The sequence below is a fragment of the Crocodylus siamensis genome, chromosome 11, assembly GCF_052110815.1.
Source record: "Crocodylus siamensis isolate JL-2025a chromosome 11, ASM5211081v1, whole genome shotgun sequence".
NCBI classification, from domain to species: domain Eukaryota; kingdom Metazoa; phylum Chordata; order Crocodylia; family Crocodylidae; genus Crocodylus; species Crocodylus siamensis.
Window position 1 is genome coordinate 7,717,235 of NC_143405.1, and position 16,086 is coordinate 7,733,320.

General features: G+C 50.2%; 1 protein-coding gene across 2 annotated transcripts in view; it reads right to left on the reverse strand.

Moving 5' to 3' along the window:
• The window catches only part of NTNG2 (netrin G2), a 66,340-nt gene that overhangs the window by 36,193 nt on the left and 14,061 nt on the right, over positions 1-16,086 (reverse strand). For both annotated transcript variants that reach the window (XM_090021963.1, XM_090021962.1), the window contains exon 2: positions 3,530-4,173. In XM_090021963.1, coding sequence (XP_089878089.1) covers positions 3,530-4,173 — 644 coding nt within the window. The remainder of the gene's footprint in view (positions 1-3,529; positions 4,174-16,086) is intronic.

Here is a 16,086-nt window from a genome sequence, read left to right on the forward strand (position 1 = left end):
GTGTTACCCGAAGCCAAAGGCAGGCACTGGCAATGCAGGGAAGCCACTGTCCCATAGTGGCCAAGGGCAGCTGTCCTCACGGGGCACTCAGCCAATTCGGAAGGGAGGTCTTCAGAAATTAAGGGGAAAAAAATCAAGCCCAAAAGACATTTACTTCCATCCCCGCTGGAAAGCGCATAGCCGTTTCCAGTGGTCATTTGCAGTCCAAGCCCATCCTCCCCTCTGCTGAGGGCCCTAGAGATGCATTATACAACCCACTGCGGCTTTTACTTGCTTGAGGAAAGAACAAATAAATAAATCAAAAGTTAATCTCATTAAGTTTGGGGTCAGAGCTGGCTTTAGTTTCTGAGGTGCCACATGCAAAAGCCAGGGCTTGAATGGTAAATACGGAGTAAGTGGAACTCCGTGCCCACAGCAGCAAAAAGGCTGGTGTGCTGGGGGGGCGTTTTAAGGTCTTCCTTGCTGTGAAGCTCTCACTGAGTCTCTGATTAAGGAGAGAAAAAGTATCACAGTGAAGAACCCAAACAGCACAGAAAGAAAGGAGAAGCACCCAAGTGAACCAGCTAATGCAGTACCCAAGGGATGGGAAAAGCCTCTTGATAGCTATAGTGATTCCAAAGAACATGAATGCACTTGAGCGCGTTTTATGTTCTGCACCTCTTACTTTTTGCTAACAAGCGCGGCGTGCAGGGATGGGAATTGGGCTGGCCCTGCCTTGATGTAAGCCCTGCTCAAAGCCTCCTCCAAGACCACTGCATCCTGAGTAAAGAAGCACCGTGGCATTCATCAGCACCCATCCTTCTCGCTGCTCAGGTACAGCACCAACCTCTCCGGGCACCTGCTGAAGGTTGTTTCTTATCCTAATGTCAGCAGCGAACGGAAGAGATGCCGTGTCAGACCGCAGGTCCAACTATCCCACTCGTCTGTCTCTTGCCGTGGCAGGGAGTGGGTGCTAGGAGGGCAAGGATGTCAGCAGGGTGGATCCAAGATGATCCATCTCCCGTCAGAATACCAGCTCCAGAGAGGTACCAGAGTGTCGGAGGGAGAGATGCCTGACTGCGTGACTTGCCCCAGGCCTGAACATTTCTGGGGGTGGCACTGCTGCCTTGGCTTCTGCCCCTGTAAAATGAGGCTGCCGATCCTGACCTGCCTCAGAGCGGAGTTTCCGAGGCTTAAACAGGTAATGTGTGGAAACTAGATCAAAAAGTCAGCAGGAGAGTCTCACCTGGACTGAAAATGCCAGAGGGCAGGGAGCACTTCATCTGGATTAGAAAGCACCGCTTGCCCCCACCACGCTCCACACATCATCCTCCTGGGCTGCCCACCCAGTGGATAACAAATGCACCCATTTTTTTAAGCCCAAGAGGGGGCACCTGGTGACTGATTTAGCATCCTCCAAACCGCACACCCTGTCACGGCCCGGTTAGGCTCACGGGCCTAATGAATGGATGCCTCTCTTATGATCCCTTCTGCCAACAGAATCAGTCAGAGTGGGCTTGCTGTACCCATGGATGGGTTACTGTCAGCCACATCAACCACGTGCCTTGGCAGCTGCCAAGCCAAGCTCTCAGCAAGCCCTGCAGGGGAGAGGCGACCCTGGCTGCAGAAGCAAAAAGCCGTACGAACAGGAGATGGGCCAGGGCGCAAAGACCTTCGAGCCCTCGGGTCTCCGGTCACGTTCCTCGGCTGGAACGAAGACGCGGCTGGGGGGCTGATTTTCCTGCAGAGGGACAACTTTATCCCTGGGGGTTTCTGATCATACTTCCATGGGGACAGTTTCTTTCCCCTTTGTGGACCGAGCCGCATATTCCAAGGAAAAAGGGATTTCCATCCCCTGCCGCTTCATGGACGTGTGCTGCCTCCAACCTCGGTTATAACCAGGGGAAAATGAACCTGCGGCTTCCCCGGCCCGGCCCAGTTCCTCTCTGCGGGCGCGAATATTCCCAGTGACCTGACATACCGCCTCTTAAAGGGGAAGACTTTTGTGGGGGTCCCCGTGAAAAAAACGGGTGGCCCACGACTGATGGAGGGCAGGTCTGTCCTTGGGAGCTGAGCTGCTTCTCCGACGGGCCCTCCCGGTGCCTCCGCTCAAACTTTTACTCAGAACAGAGGGGCCTTTCAGCTTCTTGTCATCATTTCCTTGGAGCAAATTCAGACAAAGCCTGTCCTGGTGGCACCTGCAAAACACTGTGCTTGTACGTCTCAGAAGCCAACAGCTTGGAAGTGGTACAAGCTGCTCATCTGTCACCGTGGTGATAGTTGAGAGTCTCATTCCTTGGGTGGGATTTTTCCCCCCCCCCCCCCCTTCTTGCCTGCGAGTCTCACACAAGCTGAAATCCAAAAGCTGGGTGGGAAATTAGCCATCTCGGCACTTTTCCACCTTACTTTGCTTTGTTGGTTGATGTCATAACATAACACATGGCACTGCGCAGAGAAATGAAAGAATAAAGCCAAGAAGAAATGAAAAGCTTCCCCCAAAACTGCTAGTGGACTGAGCCGCACGACCGAGCCAGGACTGAGGCAAAGGACAAGGGGGCGCCTGGGCCTTGGTCGTGTGCATGGTCTGCTCTGGGCCCTGTGTTCAAATCCTGACTGATCTCACAAATCAACAGGGTTTGATGGTCTGAGCTTTATCGGCTACCCATCTCCAGCACCTCTCACGCACGACTCCCTTCCTTGGACTGTAAGATTTTGGGGGCAGAGACTCTGCCGTTCTAGATGTATCTAAACACCTACCTCCGGCGAGGCCGTGAGCTGGAAGAGCAGGGTGGGTACTGCATGTCAGGAAGGAGGTGAGCTCGCAGGGCTGAGAAGGAGCTCAGCCCTATAATAGCAGGAGGGAACGACGTAACCCTCACCGTCACAGCCAACACAGTTATGTGCATGGGGTAGCAGGGCAGGTCCTGGAGGGCTGCTCTTCCTAGCATCCTCCCCGTACAGTGCATTTTTCACGTGGAGCTCCCTTGTTTGAGCCATGACATGAGGAGGGTGACCTTCAACACATCAAAATAGGTGTTTGGCCTTTTCGGGAAGGTACTAGCTGCCAGATGGCACTCTGAACAGAGGTAGGGTCACACACTGATGATGGCGAGTCGGGCAGCTGTGCTAGCAGGAGAGCAAGGAGCACATAAGAGGCTCAGTGACTTGGACAAGGATGAAGAACAAGTCAGTGGCAGAGATGGAAGTACGGGGAACAGAATTTTGCACAACCCTTTCCCCTTCTGGCTGCCTCGCTCTAGGCACTAGCCAGGCTTAATATCCACAAGGAAGCACAATGCTCAGTCTCCAGTGCAGAGATGCTTCCTTCAGGAGGGCTCCTGTTGGGCAACAAGCTACCCATTGTACAAGTACGCTTGTTCTTTTGACTTTGTTCTGATTTAGGGACCAAATCAGAGGGTGAATGAGAGAGATGGCGAGTTGATAATCTGTTGAGTCAATAAATACTTAGCTCAGCTTTCTAACAACAACACTATACCCCCGTTCCCAGCCCTCCAAGCAGCAAGATAGAAAGCAAACAAGCAGCGGGTACCTGCCAATGACTTCAATGTTGGAGACAGCATAGAAGTACTTGTACAAATTCTCCCTCTGAACATACGTCCCCCCGAGAGCCGGTCTCAGCAGCCTCATCCTCAGGTCGGTCACAGTGAAGAAGTCCTTCAAGCCCTTGGCACTCTCCAGCCTGGTGTACAGGTTGTCCACGTTCTTGAGGTCTGGGCCAGCAAAGATGGCAAAGCGATCCCTCACCTCAAACCGCACGTTCTTCTCCTTTTTGGAGCCCACCCAGCGGGAGTACTCCTCCGTGCACAGCACCCTGTTGGCACTGGTAGTAGAAAGGTCCCTGACCCTCCGTGCTGGCATGCCAAAGGCTTCCATGCAGTCATCTGCATAGTACTGGTAGGGGTGCCAAGTCCTCCCGTTGTCCAGGGACTTCTCCAGCATCATGATGGTGGGTCGGCCGTACTCAAAGGTTATCACAATGTCATCTGTCAGCTCGATGCTCTTGTTCCAGGACAGCGTGATGTTAGCCAGCAGGGGCTCCGGGTAGCGGCTCCATGTCACACTCTGCCAGTAAGTGGCCAGCCCTTCATCCTCGGTGTCAAACATCAGTTTTGGCGGGTGGGCCAGGTCTGGGTTGGAAGCGTCACACTCATCGCTGCACAAGTATGGGTTCTCCTGAAAGAAGAACAATCAATGACAAGAGAAGAAAGCAACACACAGGAGTCTTAGACAGTTTGCAGACTTAATACCAGAGGTGGAGCCGGACTTTCCAAATATGCTCACGGCATGTGCTTGAGACACTCGCACCCGCTACTGCTAATAACCTGACAGGGCGATTGAGGATGCTCCAGCTAAAGGCTGTAGACGCGAACCCAGGTGTTGTGGGCTGAATGGGGCCAGGCGCTTGATGCGAGAGCAGGGAGCCTGCCTCTGGTGTACTCTGCGGGCACGTCTACGCTTTCTTTTATGTGCTTTACCTAGCGTGCGTTAAATCTAGTTACTTCCCTTGTGAGGTACTAGAAAAATGCACGTTAGCTTGTTTTAATGCGCATTAGCTAAAGAGCGTGGTTTTTTTGTGACGCTTTAATGTGCATTAAAATAGGGTAATGCATACTCAAATGCACATGTAGATGCACCCAGTGACACCTTTTGGTGCCGCAGCTGACTTAGGGACAAGGCAGAAGGGACAAGATTGAGACCACAGCATGGGTGGGAGAGTAGGGTGGGACAAAGAGACTGGCGAGACTGGGACAGAAGAAAGGATAACAATCTGCGACAAACCGGCAGGGCAAAAACACTAAGGTGGGGCATTAGAAGTCAGGAGGCTGGAAATGTTTGAGCAAAAGAGCCACTGGGGAAAACAGCAGTGGCAGCCTGCGAGGTGTCTAGGGAAGGAACATGAAGATTAGATTAAAAGTTCGCAGAAGGAGGAGACTGGGACTGGCTGGCCTGGGCTCAGAGCAAGTGTGGGCGACAATAGGGATAACATCTCTCAAGGGGGTGGACTGGGGGGAGGGCTGTGACAGGGTGGGCAAAGAGACTGAGACAAGAAGCCAGTGTGGGGGGAGACTGGGGCAAGGGCCTGGGAAGTGGGTTGGAGAGGAGACTTATCCTGGATAAAGAGCCAAGGGAGCGAAGAGACAGACTTGATGAGACGAGGAGAGGTGAATCTGGGAATGGCTGGCCAAGGGGACTGGAACTTGGCTGCTGACTAGCTGGCACGGAGGATGGGACAAGGCGTCGGGGTGGAGAAGAGAGGAGGCAGGGACAGGCTGAAAGAGACAGAGCAGAAAGGAAGAGCGTGCTCAGGAAGTGTATTCCCTGCAAAGCCAGGAACGGAAACCCAAATTCCTGAGGGTCGTTGCTCTTCTGCTGTCAGCAAACGTGGGAAACCCACTATTGGCCGTGTATGTACCCCAGCCCCTCCTGGTTCTGGTCAGCAGAGATGACAATGTATCACTGCTCCTATCAGTCATGCCTTAGTTCAATCACAGAAGACGAGGGTGGGAAGGGCCCGCAGGAGGTCACATCTAGTCCAGCCCCCTGCTCAAAGCAGGGCCAGCCCCAACTACATCATCCCAGCCAAGGCTTTGTTGAGCTGGGTTTTTAAAACCTTCAAGGATGGAGCTTCCACCACCTCTCTAGGTAACCCATTCCAGTGCTTCACCATCCTCCTAGCAAGAAAGATTTCCCTAATATCCAAGAAAAAACCCCCCAAACAAAGCCATTCGGTCCCTCAGCCTCAAATAGCAAAGGTCTGGCAGAGGGGGCTTAAGGGGTCCAATCCTACCGCTCAGCTAGCTACTGCTTGGCCGATGAAGCTGCAGAATGGGATTTCACTTCTCTTTATTCTTTTGGCTCATTGAAAAACATGGGAAGTTGCATACTGATACACACTTTACCCATATGCATCCCCCCCACATGCATGTGTACATGTACACACATGCGCACACACGCACAGAACTCCATAAAAAGAACATGATTAAAGTTGCTAAATTAAGCTTTTGCCAGTTAGGAAATGCCAGGGTTAAGGCTGCCCCTGAAACCTTGGTTTACCTCTATTATGTATATGTATGAAGTCTTTAATTACACAGTCACATTCAGGACTCAGGATGGACCTGCCCTGAGGCTCACTCAAGGTTGCACAGTAGAAAGGGCTGGATCTCTGGATGCTGTAATGAGTTGAAGAATCTGTGGGCATTTTAGGGATTTTATTTGAGATTGCAAACCCTGTATATGCTAACAATAAATTATCTCCACCACTGGTACGTGATCACACAGGCCAGCTTCTTCTCACCTTCATCAGGAGCAATGGAATCACCTGTCAGGAAGACGTGGTCAGCTGTTGAGCTTGACTTGGAGGTCACCTGCCAGAGCAGGTGGGAAGGTTATAAAAGAGCAGGAATGGCTCTCTTTCGGGGTTTCGTTCTTGGTGTTTCACCAGCTTGGGGGAAGAGAGGCACAGGTGGAGCCAGATGAGGGGCGAGAGCTGCTAAGTTATGGGTGACAGAGAGGGAGAGGCCTCTCATGTGGATAGAGTTAAGCAGGGGAGGGGGCTTTTAGGCTTAGAGGAGGCTGCAATATGCCCATGGAGATGCGCAGTTGAGCTGCAGGTGCTGCCCTGCAGGCAGAGATGGCAAACACAGCAACTGCACTCTGAGAGCGAGCTTGGTGAGCTATGCCAAGGGCAGCGTGCGGGTTTTCTCTCCAAACTCAGAAGCTGAAGTGCACCAGGCTGGGACACAATACTGGGACAAATGCAGCAGTCTGGTGAGTGTCCAAATGTGCGTTGCAAAGATCAGAAAGTGTGAGCTGGTGAGGCAGAGCATTAGGAGTGGCTTCTGGTTGCTGAAGTGGCTGTCTTTTGTCTTGTAGACCTGGATTGCGTCCCTACTCGTGTGGTCGAGTTTCTTTTCTTGCTGCTGGGCAAGTCATTCACACCAAACTTCCCACAGGGGAAGAGGCTGTTGTTTCCTCATTTCTTACTTTCTAGATGCCCAACTTGATAATCTAGGGGGTATGATTGCAAAAGCACTGGGTACTCTTAGCTGCAGAAGGTGTGTTCAAACCCAGGCTCCCATCAACTCCAAGTGCTTCGTGAAGCTAAGCGCTGTGAAATATCTGGTCTTGCTCGTCTCCAACTGGGCACCCAAACCTTTTGATTTATATCTCAGTGTCTCTACTCCCCATTTGTAAAATGGACATAGTCCAGCCTCTTCCACTCACCTAGGAGCGCTGGGAATATAACATAATGTATGCAAAGCACTTGGATAGTCTAGTGCTGACTACCATAGAAAAGCCCTGGAGGAAACAAATAAATCGGTCTTCAGAGCAGCATTTGAACAGTGTACTGTAAGTAAGGCATGGGACCACATGCTGAACAAAGAGGCTGAAACAAAATATTGAGCAGCTGATCATTAAATGAGCACCATCTATCCTTGGCACTGTATGAGGCAGGGGTTGATTGAAGGGGAAAAAAAGTGCTCGGAGAGCTGAAGTCTGTAGTGTAATAGATGTGTGCAAGCCAACTACATTAAGGTGGTGTGGGCAACCTTAATTCTGGAAGTTCTTTCACATGCTTCGCTTAGTAGCCTTTGTAATGGGGGAGGGCATGCACATGCATGTATGAAAGGCAGAGGAAAGGTAATCACTGGGGACTGTGAGATTAGTGAGCCCATCCTCCAAGGGAAGATAGTGGATATTAAACTAATACTTCAGCTGATCCCTAAACAAAAGGGGATGGATATCATGATCACCCTTAACAACCCATGCAGCCATGCAAACCAAATAGAGGGGATCCGTGCTATACATCAGACTCTCGGGGAGGTCAGATGTGAAGACCACCGCACAAATATCTCTGAAGCTGTCCAAAGCTTTAGGATGGTGTTCCTCAAGGGGCAAGATAATCTGCTCTTGTCAGGGGCCAATATATCTGGTAGCCTGGGTCAGTGATCTGCTCCTGCATGGTAAAGCTTATGTCCTATTGTGATGTATAGGCTATGACAGGATCCAGAATTCTTTAGAAGGTCTTTGATATACTAGTATATAATTTAAGAGATGCTACATATTGGGGAATCACTCACGCTATTGAAGCAAAGCCACTTGTTGGGTGCAATAAAACAGTTTTAACAATGCCGAGCACTGCCCCGCCGAAAAGCTGCAGATGGAAACGGAAGGGGAAAAAATACCCGTCTGACGCCCTTCTTGTGTGGGCACAACATCCTTAGTGTAAAATGTTTTAGCTGCTGCCTCTTATTTCATTTGGGCTATTGCTACAAGCAATACTGACATATTTGCTGGTATAAACTGCATCTACACCAGAAGGGCTTGCTGGGATTGTTTAACCAGTATAGCTCTGCTTTCCCTACTGTGGACAAAGACTTTTAATGGATCACTTTCTTCTGGCTTTTTGTTGGAGTCTTTCTTAATAACCAGTGATGACCCAACTGAGTGGGTCAGAGCCCACAGAAGATAATGAGGCATCATGCTGGTAAGGTTGCACTATGCAAATAAAAAAACCCACCAGGGAAATCCTAGCAAAACAGAAAAACAGATAAGACCTCGTGGGCAGGAGTATAACACAGGGGCTATTTCGTTTTCTTTTTTCTATTTTCTTCCCTTCAGAACCAACTTGGAGAAGGGACAGTGCTCTGACCCCTTAGTATAGTCAATGAGGGTGTTGACCTCTGGGTTCAGATCCACAGGCTGGAGTGTATAGGACAGGAGGAAGAGGGAATCCAACTTCTCCTACATGGGGGGGTATAGCAGGTAGGCACTCCTCTGCCTCTGAACCCAAGGTCTGCATAACCTCTGCAAGGGCATAAAGGATGCTTTTCCTTCACCTTGAATGAAGATACTGGCCATGGAGGACTTATTAGAGCACCCAATGTGAAATGAGTAGGACAAGGAAGTGAATACTTAATTTAAAAAATGTGAGAGTGCTAAAAGGCAGAACTTGGGTCTGGACCCAGCTAATTGAGCAAGTTGGTTTCTAAACTGCTGTTTGCATTCAGGCTTATTGAGATGACCGAGTATTTCTGGACAGGAGTACAACTTCCAAATGGCTGGATTGTCTGGACTCTGTGTCGGGCGGGGGAGAAGGCAGAAACAGATGGCCGTTTTTTGGCTGCTTTGCTAGTCCTGGGAAGATCCGTTAAGTAGCACTGAAACAATTCCAGGTAATTTTTCTGAATCTCACTCTTACCCATGCCATGTGTCCTTAAAAATAATCTGCCCACTTTTAATATACAAGGCTGCATCAGTGAGCAGGTGGAGACTTGGATTGTTCAATCAGCTTGGAAAAATAAGGCATTCACTTTAATTTGCATGGTAGCATTTGTTACTGACTTGACTGCCCTTTTAGCAATTTAGATGTATAAATGTTCCTGTTCTTTAGCATGCTGTGCTGTAGCCATTTTTTTTCTGTTGTTAACTAACATGATGTCAAACCTACATTAACATGTGAAAACATGGCTTGAAGTGTCAGAGATTAGGTTGCTAACTGCGATAGCTTGAGTGCGGTTTCCAACAGCAAATTTTAGCAGTGCAAGGGTGCCTCTAACTGGCAGATCTGCTGAGGACCTGGGGCCCATCGTGTGTAATATCTCCATCAATGGCCTGGAAGATGGCACAGAGAGCACCCTCAGCAAGTTTGCAGATGACGCCAAGTTGGTGGGAGTAGTAGACACACTGGAGGGTAGGGTTAGGATTCGGAGAGACCTAGACGAGTTGGGGGATCGGACCAAAAGACATCTCATGAGGTTCAATAAGGAGAAGTACAAAGTCCTGCACTTAGGACGGAACAATCCCATGCGCCAGTACAGGCTGGGGTCCGACTGGCTGGGCAGCAGCTCTGCAGAAAGGACCTGGGGGTTACCCTGCACAATAAGCTGAAGAAGAGCCACCAGTGTGCCCCTGTGGCCAAGAAGGCTGCATTGGTAGGTGTCAGGGTGACATGTAGGGGGTGCACGTGCACCCCCTGCAAAAAGGCGCTGCTGACAGTGTCCATGGCGCCTGGGGGTGACTGCCACTCACCGCCCCACCACCAACACAGCCAGCGGCATCTGTAGGCGGTCAGCAATTCCCGCTGGCGGCCGCTGATGCTGCCGGCAGCGCCTGCGAGCGGTCGCCGCCCCCTGGTCAGCGCTTGCCACCCCTCCTCCGTGGCCGCGCTCCCGCCTGCCACCGCTGCGCTCCCCCAGCCGCCAGGAGCGCGTGCTGGTCACGGTAGGTGTGTTGCCAGTAAATCGAGGGCAGTGATTCTTCCCCTCTACTCAGCACTGGTGAGGTCGCATCTGGAGTCCTGTGTCCAGTGTTAGGCCTCCCACTACAGAAAGGGTGTGGACAAATTGGAGAGAGCCCAGTGGAGGGCAACAAGAATGGTTTGGGGGGCTGGGGCACATGATTTGTAAGAAAAGACCGAGGGAACTGGGTTTACTTAGTCTGGAGAAAAGGAGGCTGAGCGGGAATTTAACAGCAGCCCTCAACTTACCTGAAGCGGGTTTCAAAGAGGATGGAGCTGGACTCTTCTCAGAGATGGCAGATGACGGGACAAGAAGCAGTGCGTTCAAGTTGCAGCAAGGGAAGCTTAAGTTGGGTATTGGGTGAAACTTTCTCACTAGGAGGGTACAAAACACTGGAACAAGTTATGCAGAGAGGTCGTGAAATCTCCATCCCTGGAGGTTTTTAAGACCTGGCTAGACAAAGTCTGTACTGGGATGATGTAGTTGGGGCTGGTCCTGCTTTGAGCAGGGGGTTGGACTAGATGACCTCAGGTCATTTCCAACCCTAACTTTCTATGAAATGCCTAGAAAGAGGCCAAGGCAACAGAGTTCAGAGCAAACTGGACCTTCCCCATGCCTGGGTAACATTAGATGGAAAGTTTTGGCTCAAACCGTTGGTGTTCAGATCCATATCGACACTGTTTAGAATCTGAATGCCCGGTTCCAGGGTCTTGGGTTGGGGCAGTTTCTGAACACGCCCTTGGGGGCTCTCACCGTCATCTCCGACCCCCTTTTGCAAGAGCGTGAGCATCTCTAAAGAGGTGCGTAGCACCCCTCGCCCCCACTGAAGGAATGGAGCTGATGGTGCTTGCTAACTTGCCATATTGGGTCCTTATACCTTATGCATTAAGAAGGACTCTGATCCAAGTTGGTGCTCCAAAGAGAGATGACCTTGTGAATCGCAGACTCGAAACTGCTTAGGAATTGAAATATTATGAGGAGGAAGGGCCTGAAAGTCAAAAAACCAGCTATGGGTCAATTCTCTTATTGGGAAAGACTGTTTGAGAAACAGGCCGTTAGTCTGCTAAGAGAAAGACACAGATGCAAGGTACCAGCTGGGTTGCGGGAGGGAGAGAGATTTCCAAAAGGTGGATAAAAATGGCAGGGGGGAAAGGCTTACTAAACTATAAAAGCTAGCTGGTACTAGGGTCTGCTTCAATGGAAATCTTGTCTTTGACTTTAATGTGGCCAGAATGTAGCCTATAATGAATGTGGTTAGGAGGTGGGGTTTTTTGGGTATGTTTTCCCTGGCAGACGCAACCATTTTTTCAGCCTTATAGCACAAAATATATATTTTTGTACGTGAAATTACTTCATTAATCATTAAGCTGTCGAATAGTTAAAATAAACCAGACATCTGTTGTAGAATGGTGAAAGCTACACAGAAATAAAAATGCAGCCTTTGGTGGATCTCTTTGCCAGGGAAAAGAGAGAGAAATGAAAAACACTAGCAGCCCTGTTGGAGGGTTGGGGGGGGGGGGGAACAATCTCATAAAATAAAATAAAATAAAATAAAATGCATTCAGAGCCAAGCTGTGAAAATGAAAGTGGAGGAGGGGGCTGTACGGTAGTGATGTGTTATCCAAGTATGTTACTTATGGCCCTGATCCTACAGTCTGATCTGGTTCACCCTTACGCAGGCACATGGACTCCTTCAAAATTTCTACCTTTTAATCTCAATTTCTGTACTGGTGCAGCTGGGAAAGGGCACGGAAGTGCTGTCCTCCTCCCAAGAACAGTCCTGGCCTAGGTGTCCTTGGCTTGAATTCACATAGCTCTTTGCACCCCAGGAGGCTGCCTTCCTCGCCCCTGGACACTAACCCAGCCCAACTGCACTTGAGACACCTTGTGACGCACTTGAGAGCGCCTTAGGCTTCCAGCGGGACTTTGAGTTTCAGCTTAAAGATTAGCTGCTTAGTTTCCAAAGTCATCCTTTTGCCTAGGACAGCAACCGGGTGCTTAAGTTGGGATCAAATTTCCTTCAGCTCCTGCAAGATGCTGCAAAAGCCACCACGTCGACAATATTCACTTGCACCTGATTCCTCTGGTCCCAGCTAATGGCACAAGCTGCAGCGATGACAAAAGCCACCTTCGAACCCCCGAGTGCCCTCCCGCCACCGCCTCTCTCCCCCCATCTAAGTGACCTGTCTGTCACGGGAAAGACTGACCTCCCAACAGCCGCGGGAGACGTGTAGATCGCTAACCTCGGCGCTGCCAACCCCCTGTTCTGACCCAACCTGCGGAGCGGAGGCTCGGTCCCGGCTCCGTGCTCCGCGGAGCAGAGGTCAGGGGCACTAATGAATCGGCCTGCGTATAAGAGTGTCTGCCCCTGCTGTGGGAAGGCTTTCACAAACAACAGGCATCACATCTCCCTCTTTCTGCCTCTCATGCAGATACGCTCGCAAGCAGAGAGAGGAAAGAGGTCTTGGATTGTGTTTTTACTACATCAGTGCTGCTTTCTTTCCCCGCTCCCCCCTTCAAGCACCGAGTTAGATTTGTTTGTTCAGGAGGCTGCAAGGACAAAGCAGAAATGATCATTCCAGTGCATTTGATTTTTCTTTCCATTTCTCTCCTTTACACTTAGCTGAATTCCCCAAATTAATCCAAGGATTAGAGGCCCTATCGCCACTAATATTGTGCCAGTCTCAAGTGTTCTTGGCAGCTGCTGATACAGGGCACAGGGCCAAGTGGGGCGGGATGCTGATAGGAGGTGTGGGCACCTAGCATTCATTTCCCGGCCCCTTTCAGAAGCGCAGGGGTTACGTGGCTTTGGGGTCTAACACAGGCCTTGTTTTCTTTGCTTTGATTTGGAGGCGGAGGCGTACATCTATGGGCAAAGCTGACGTAATAACATTGAGGCCCGTGGAAGTACACCAGAGTAAATGTGGCTGCTGGTGTCTAGGTATGATGATATCCATTATTCATTATGACGGTGGTCCTTTTGGCATCTTCCATCTCTGGACTTTGGGCATACTATGAAAGCTCGGGGAGCAGAGATCTGGGTGACAATATATTGGGGGATGACTAAGTTAGAGACTTCTGTCTTCAGAACTGGCCCAGGGAAATCCCCCATTGTACTGCATGTGGTAACACCATTAGCAATGCCAGCCACCCCCTCCCCAAGGCACTGGGTACACCATGGTGCCCGAGCCCTCATTCCTGCAGGTGTTCCTGCTAGATCAGGTACGAGAGAGGGACTTGCACTGCCCACTGTGGGAGAAAATAGAGAAATGTAGCTCAGGGTCCATCAGACCAACATCTTTCACAAGCACCACACTGAGTTTGGGCTTGATGCACCTTTAGTGCAGCTCCTCATCACAACCTCGACTGGGAAATTCTCCCTGAATGCGGAAAACTAGAGGCTTTGGGATTTCATTTCAGGCCTAAGGGGGGAGACATTGCTACAGCGAAGGGTGAAGATTAGCGTAGGTCCAGTTTCGGAGATCCTCAAAACCAGAAACAGTCTGTCCGACTGCAGCTGGCCTATAGTCAAGAATGCAAAATTTGGTTCCAAAAGAGAAATTTACCCTTAATGCGTGTTCTCAAACGAAGAAATAATCCTGGCTCGTCCTAAAAAGCAAGATCCTCTTCAGTATTTTTATTCTTGATGCTTTGGCTCAAAAGTTCTACCTGGATTTATGAAAGGGCAAGGTGATTCTTCTGATCAAAAATAACAGTTGTAAGTAATTAAATCTCATGCTTCAGGGCATAAACTGATAACCTGCCAGCGGTCAGGATGGAATTCCCATAGAACTGGAAATATTCCCTGACAATTAATTTTCACTCTCTTCACAGATTGAGAGGGATAGGATGGTTGAAATGGCCATAATTAATTTACAGCGATTATTTCCAACAGCTGGCAAGCAGCGTAACTCGCCGGCAAGGTGTCTGGGAGCATGAAAATAATCTCTCTCAAATACATGGCTAGCTTCTCTCCTCCTAAAACAGCTTTTGAGTATTTCCACCCACTTCATGTAGAAAGTTGCCCAACTCATCCAGCGCGCTTTGGGGATATTTGAACCTTTCTCGGACTCCTCACGTAGTGGCGATTGCAAACAGTGAGGTCCCTGAAGTCTTAATCTCTTCTTTAGTATTTTTAAAGGTGCATAAAACTACCTCAAACGGCATGGTATGAGTTGGGATCTCCCATACTTTGGCACTGTGCTGAATTTGGTTTCATAGACTTCATAGACACTGGGGCTGGAAGGGACCTAACGGGATCATCGGGGCTAGCCCCCTGCCCCAGGGGCTGGGGTCAGATTCCCCCCAGCAAGATGGGCATCCAAACACAACTCGGATGTGTCCAGAGTAGGCGCTTGCACCACTTCTGGGGGGAGCCTGTTCTAGACTCTGGAGACTCAGACTAAGGAAGTTTTTCCTTCTGTCCAGTTTAAGACGGTCTTCCAGCAGTTTGTGACCGCTGGACCTGGTCACCCCTAGGGGAGCCCTGGTGAACAGGGAAATGCGAACGGTCAATCATTCTAGCGCTGTCGTGCAAGCACGTGCTATCCTGAGCTATCCACTGTGCCTTGCTACAAGATGGCTGTAAGGTCCTGGATTGATTGGCTGTACGCTTCCTCGGGCGTCCGCACTTCTGCTGGGGTACACCGTGACATAGGCTGCTCGTGCTGGTATGCAGCTTGTTTCCACACGTTTCGAGCCTTTAGTTGCAAGGGTCTGAATTTCCGCTCCCATGCAGCACCACAGTGCTCTGCAGTTCCCCGATTCTCGTCAGCCCAGCCAGAGGCTGAGATGATTGTACTTTTAAAAGGTTGGGGGGGTTTCCCCTCCCCTCACATTGCCTAAATGCAATCTTACTACCCTCCTCGTGCTCTAGGTCTTAAAGGGACAACATGCAAAAAGCTAGTCGAAAAAAGGAAGAATTGGCAAGAGATTGGGCTAGGGTGCTTCCTTGCAAAGGCTGCTTTCCTTGCAAAGTTTCAGCCGGGGCCGATTTCAAGTTGCTCAAGTTAAAAGCCCCTGCACGTTGTGTAACAGGGACAGACGGTACTCGGTAGCGAGTACGCAGCAGCACGCTGCAGAAGGCAGACCACGGTATGGATATACGTGTATGTTCTTCCTGCCCTTTCTGTGCGGTTATACAAATCTTGGCCTTGGCCTTGTTCCTTTCTTCCGATGAGATGCACACAAAGCAGGAACGCAAGTCATCTGTTTACCCAGCCTCCACGCTGCACCACTGCGCACTTCAAACCACTTCACGGCCACTCTTCGCCTTCAGGGAACCGGCGCCCACACGTACGCGCGGCGGGCGGATTCTGATTTCAGTTGCGCCTGGGTAAACCGGCACGAACGCTGCTCACGACAGAAGAGTTGCTTTGGATTCCCCTTGGTATAGCGGACTGCAGAATCGGTATCTACATGTTTTAATAATACTTTTTTCTGTATCCTGTTGGTTGACACCTTTCCTTGGGTCGGGGAATCGTCTTTGCGGTGGCTGCAAGCTGAAGGCAAGCTGCTGAGCCCTGGATCTTCATCCTGGACTGAAATAAGCTTCCTGAGTTGGCTCCAGGTTTTGAGTCAGCATTGGTATTTAGGGGGACGAGGTGAAGGGCCATGAGGATACGAGTCGATATGGTTTCTGAGAGTGTCGGATTAGTTTCTTACTATAGCCACTACAACGGAGGCGTTCAGGCTCCTTTCCAGCGGGCCACATCTTCACGGATTAATCTCATGGATGACTTGCTTCCCCAATAGCATCTTGAGATCTAGTCCCTTGTCTTCACGACCACATGACCTTCCTGCGGCATCTAATATTCCATATAAGCAATTGTAGCTAAGTGATGTA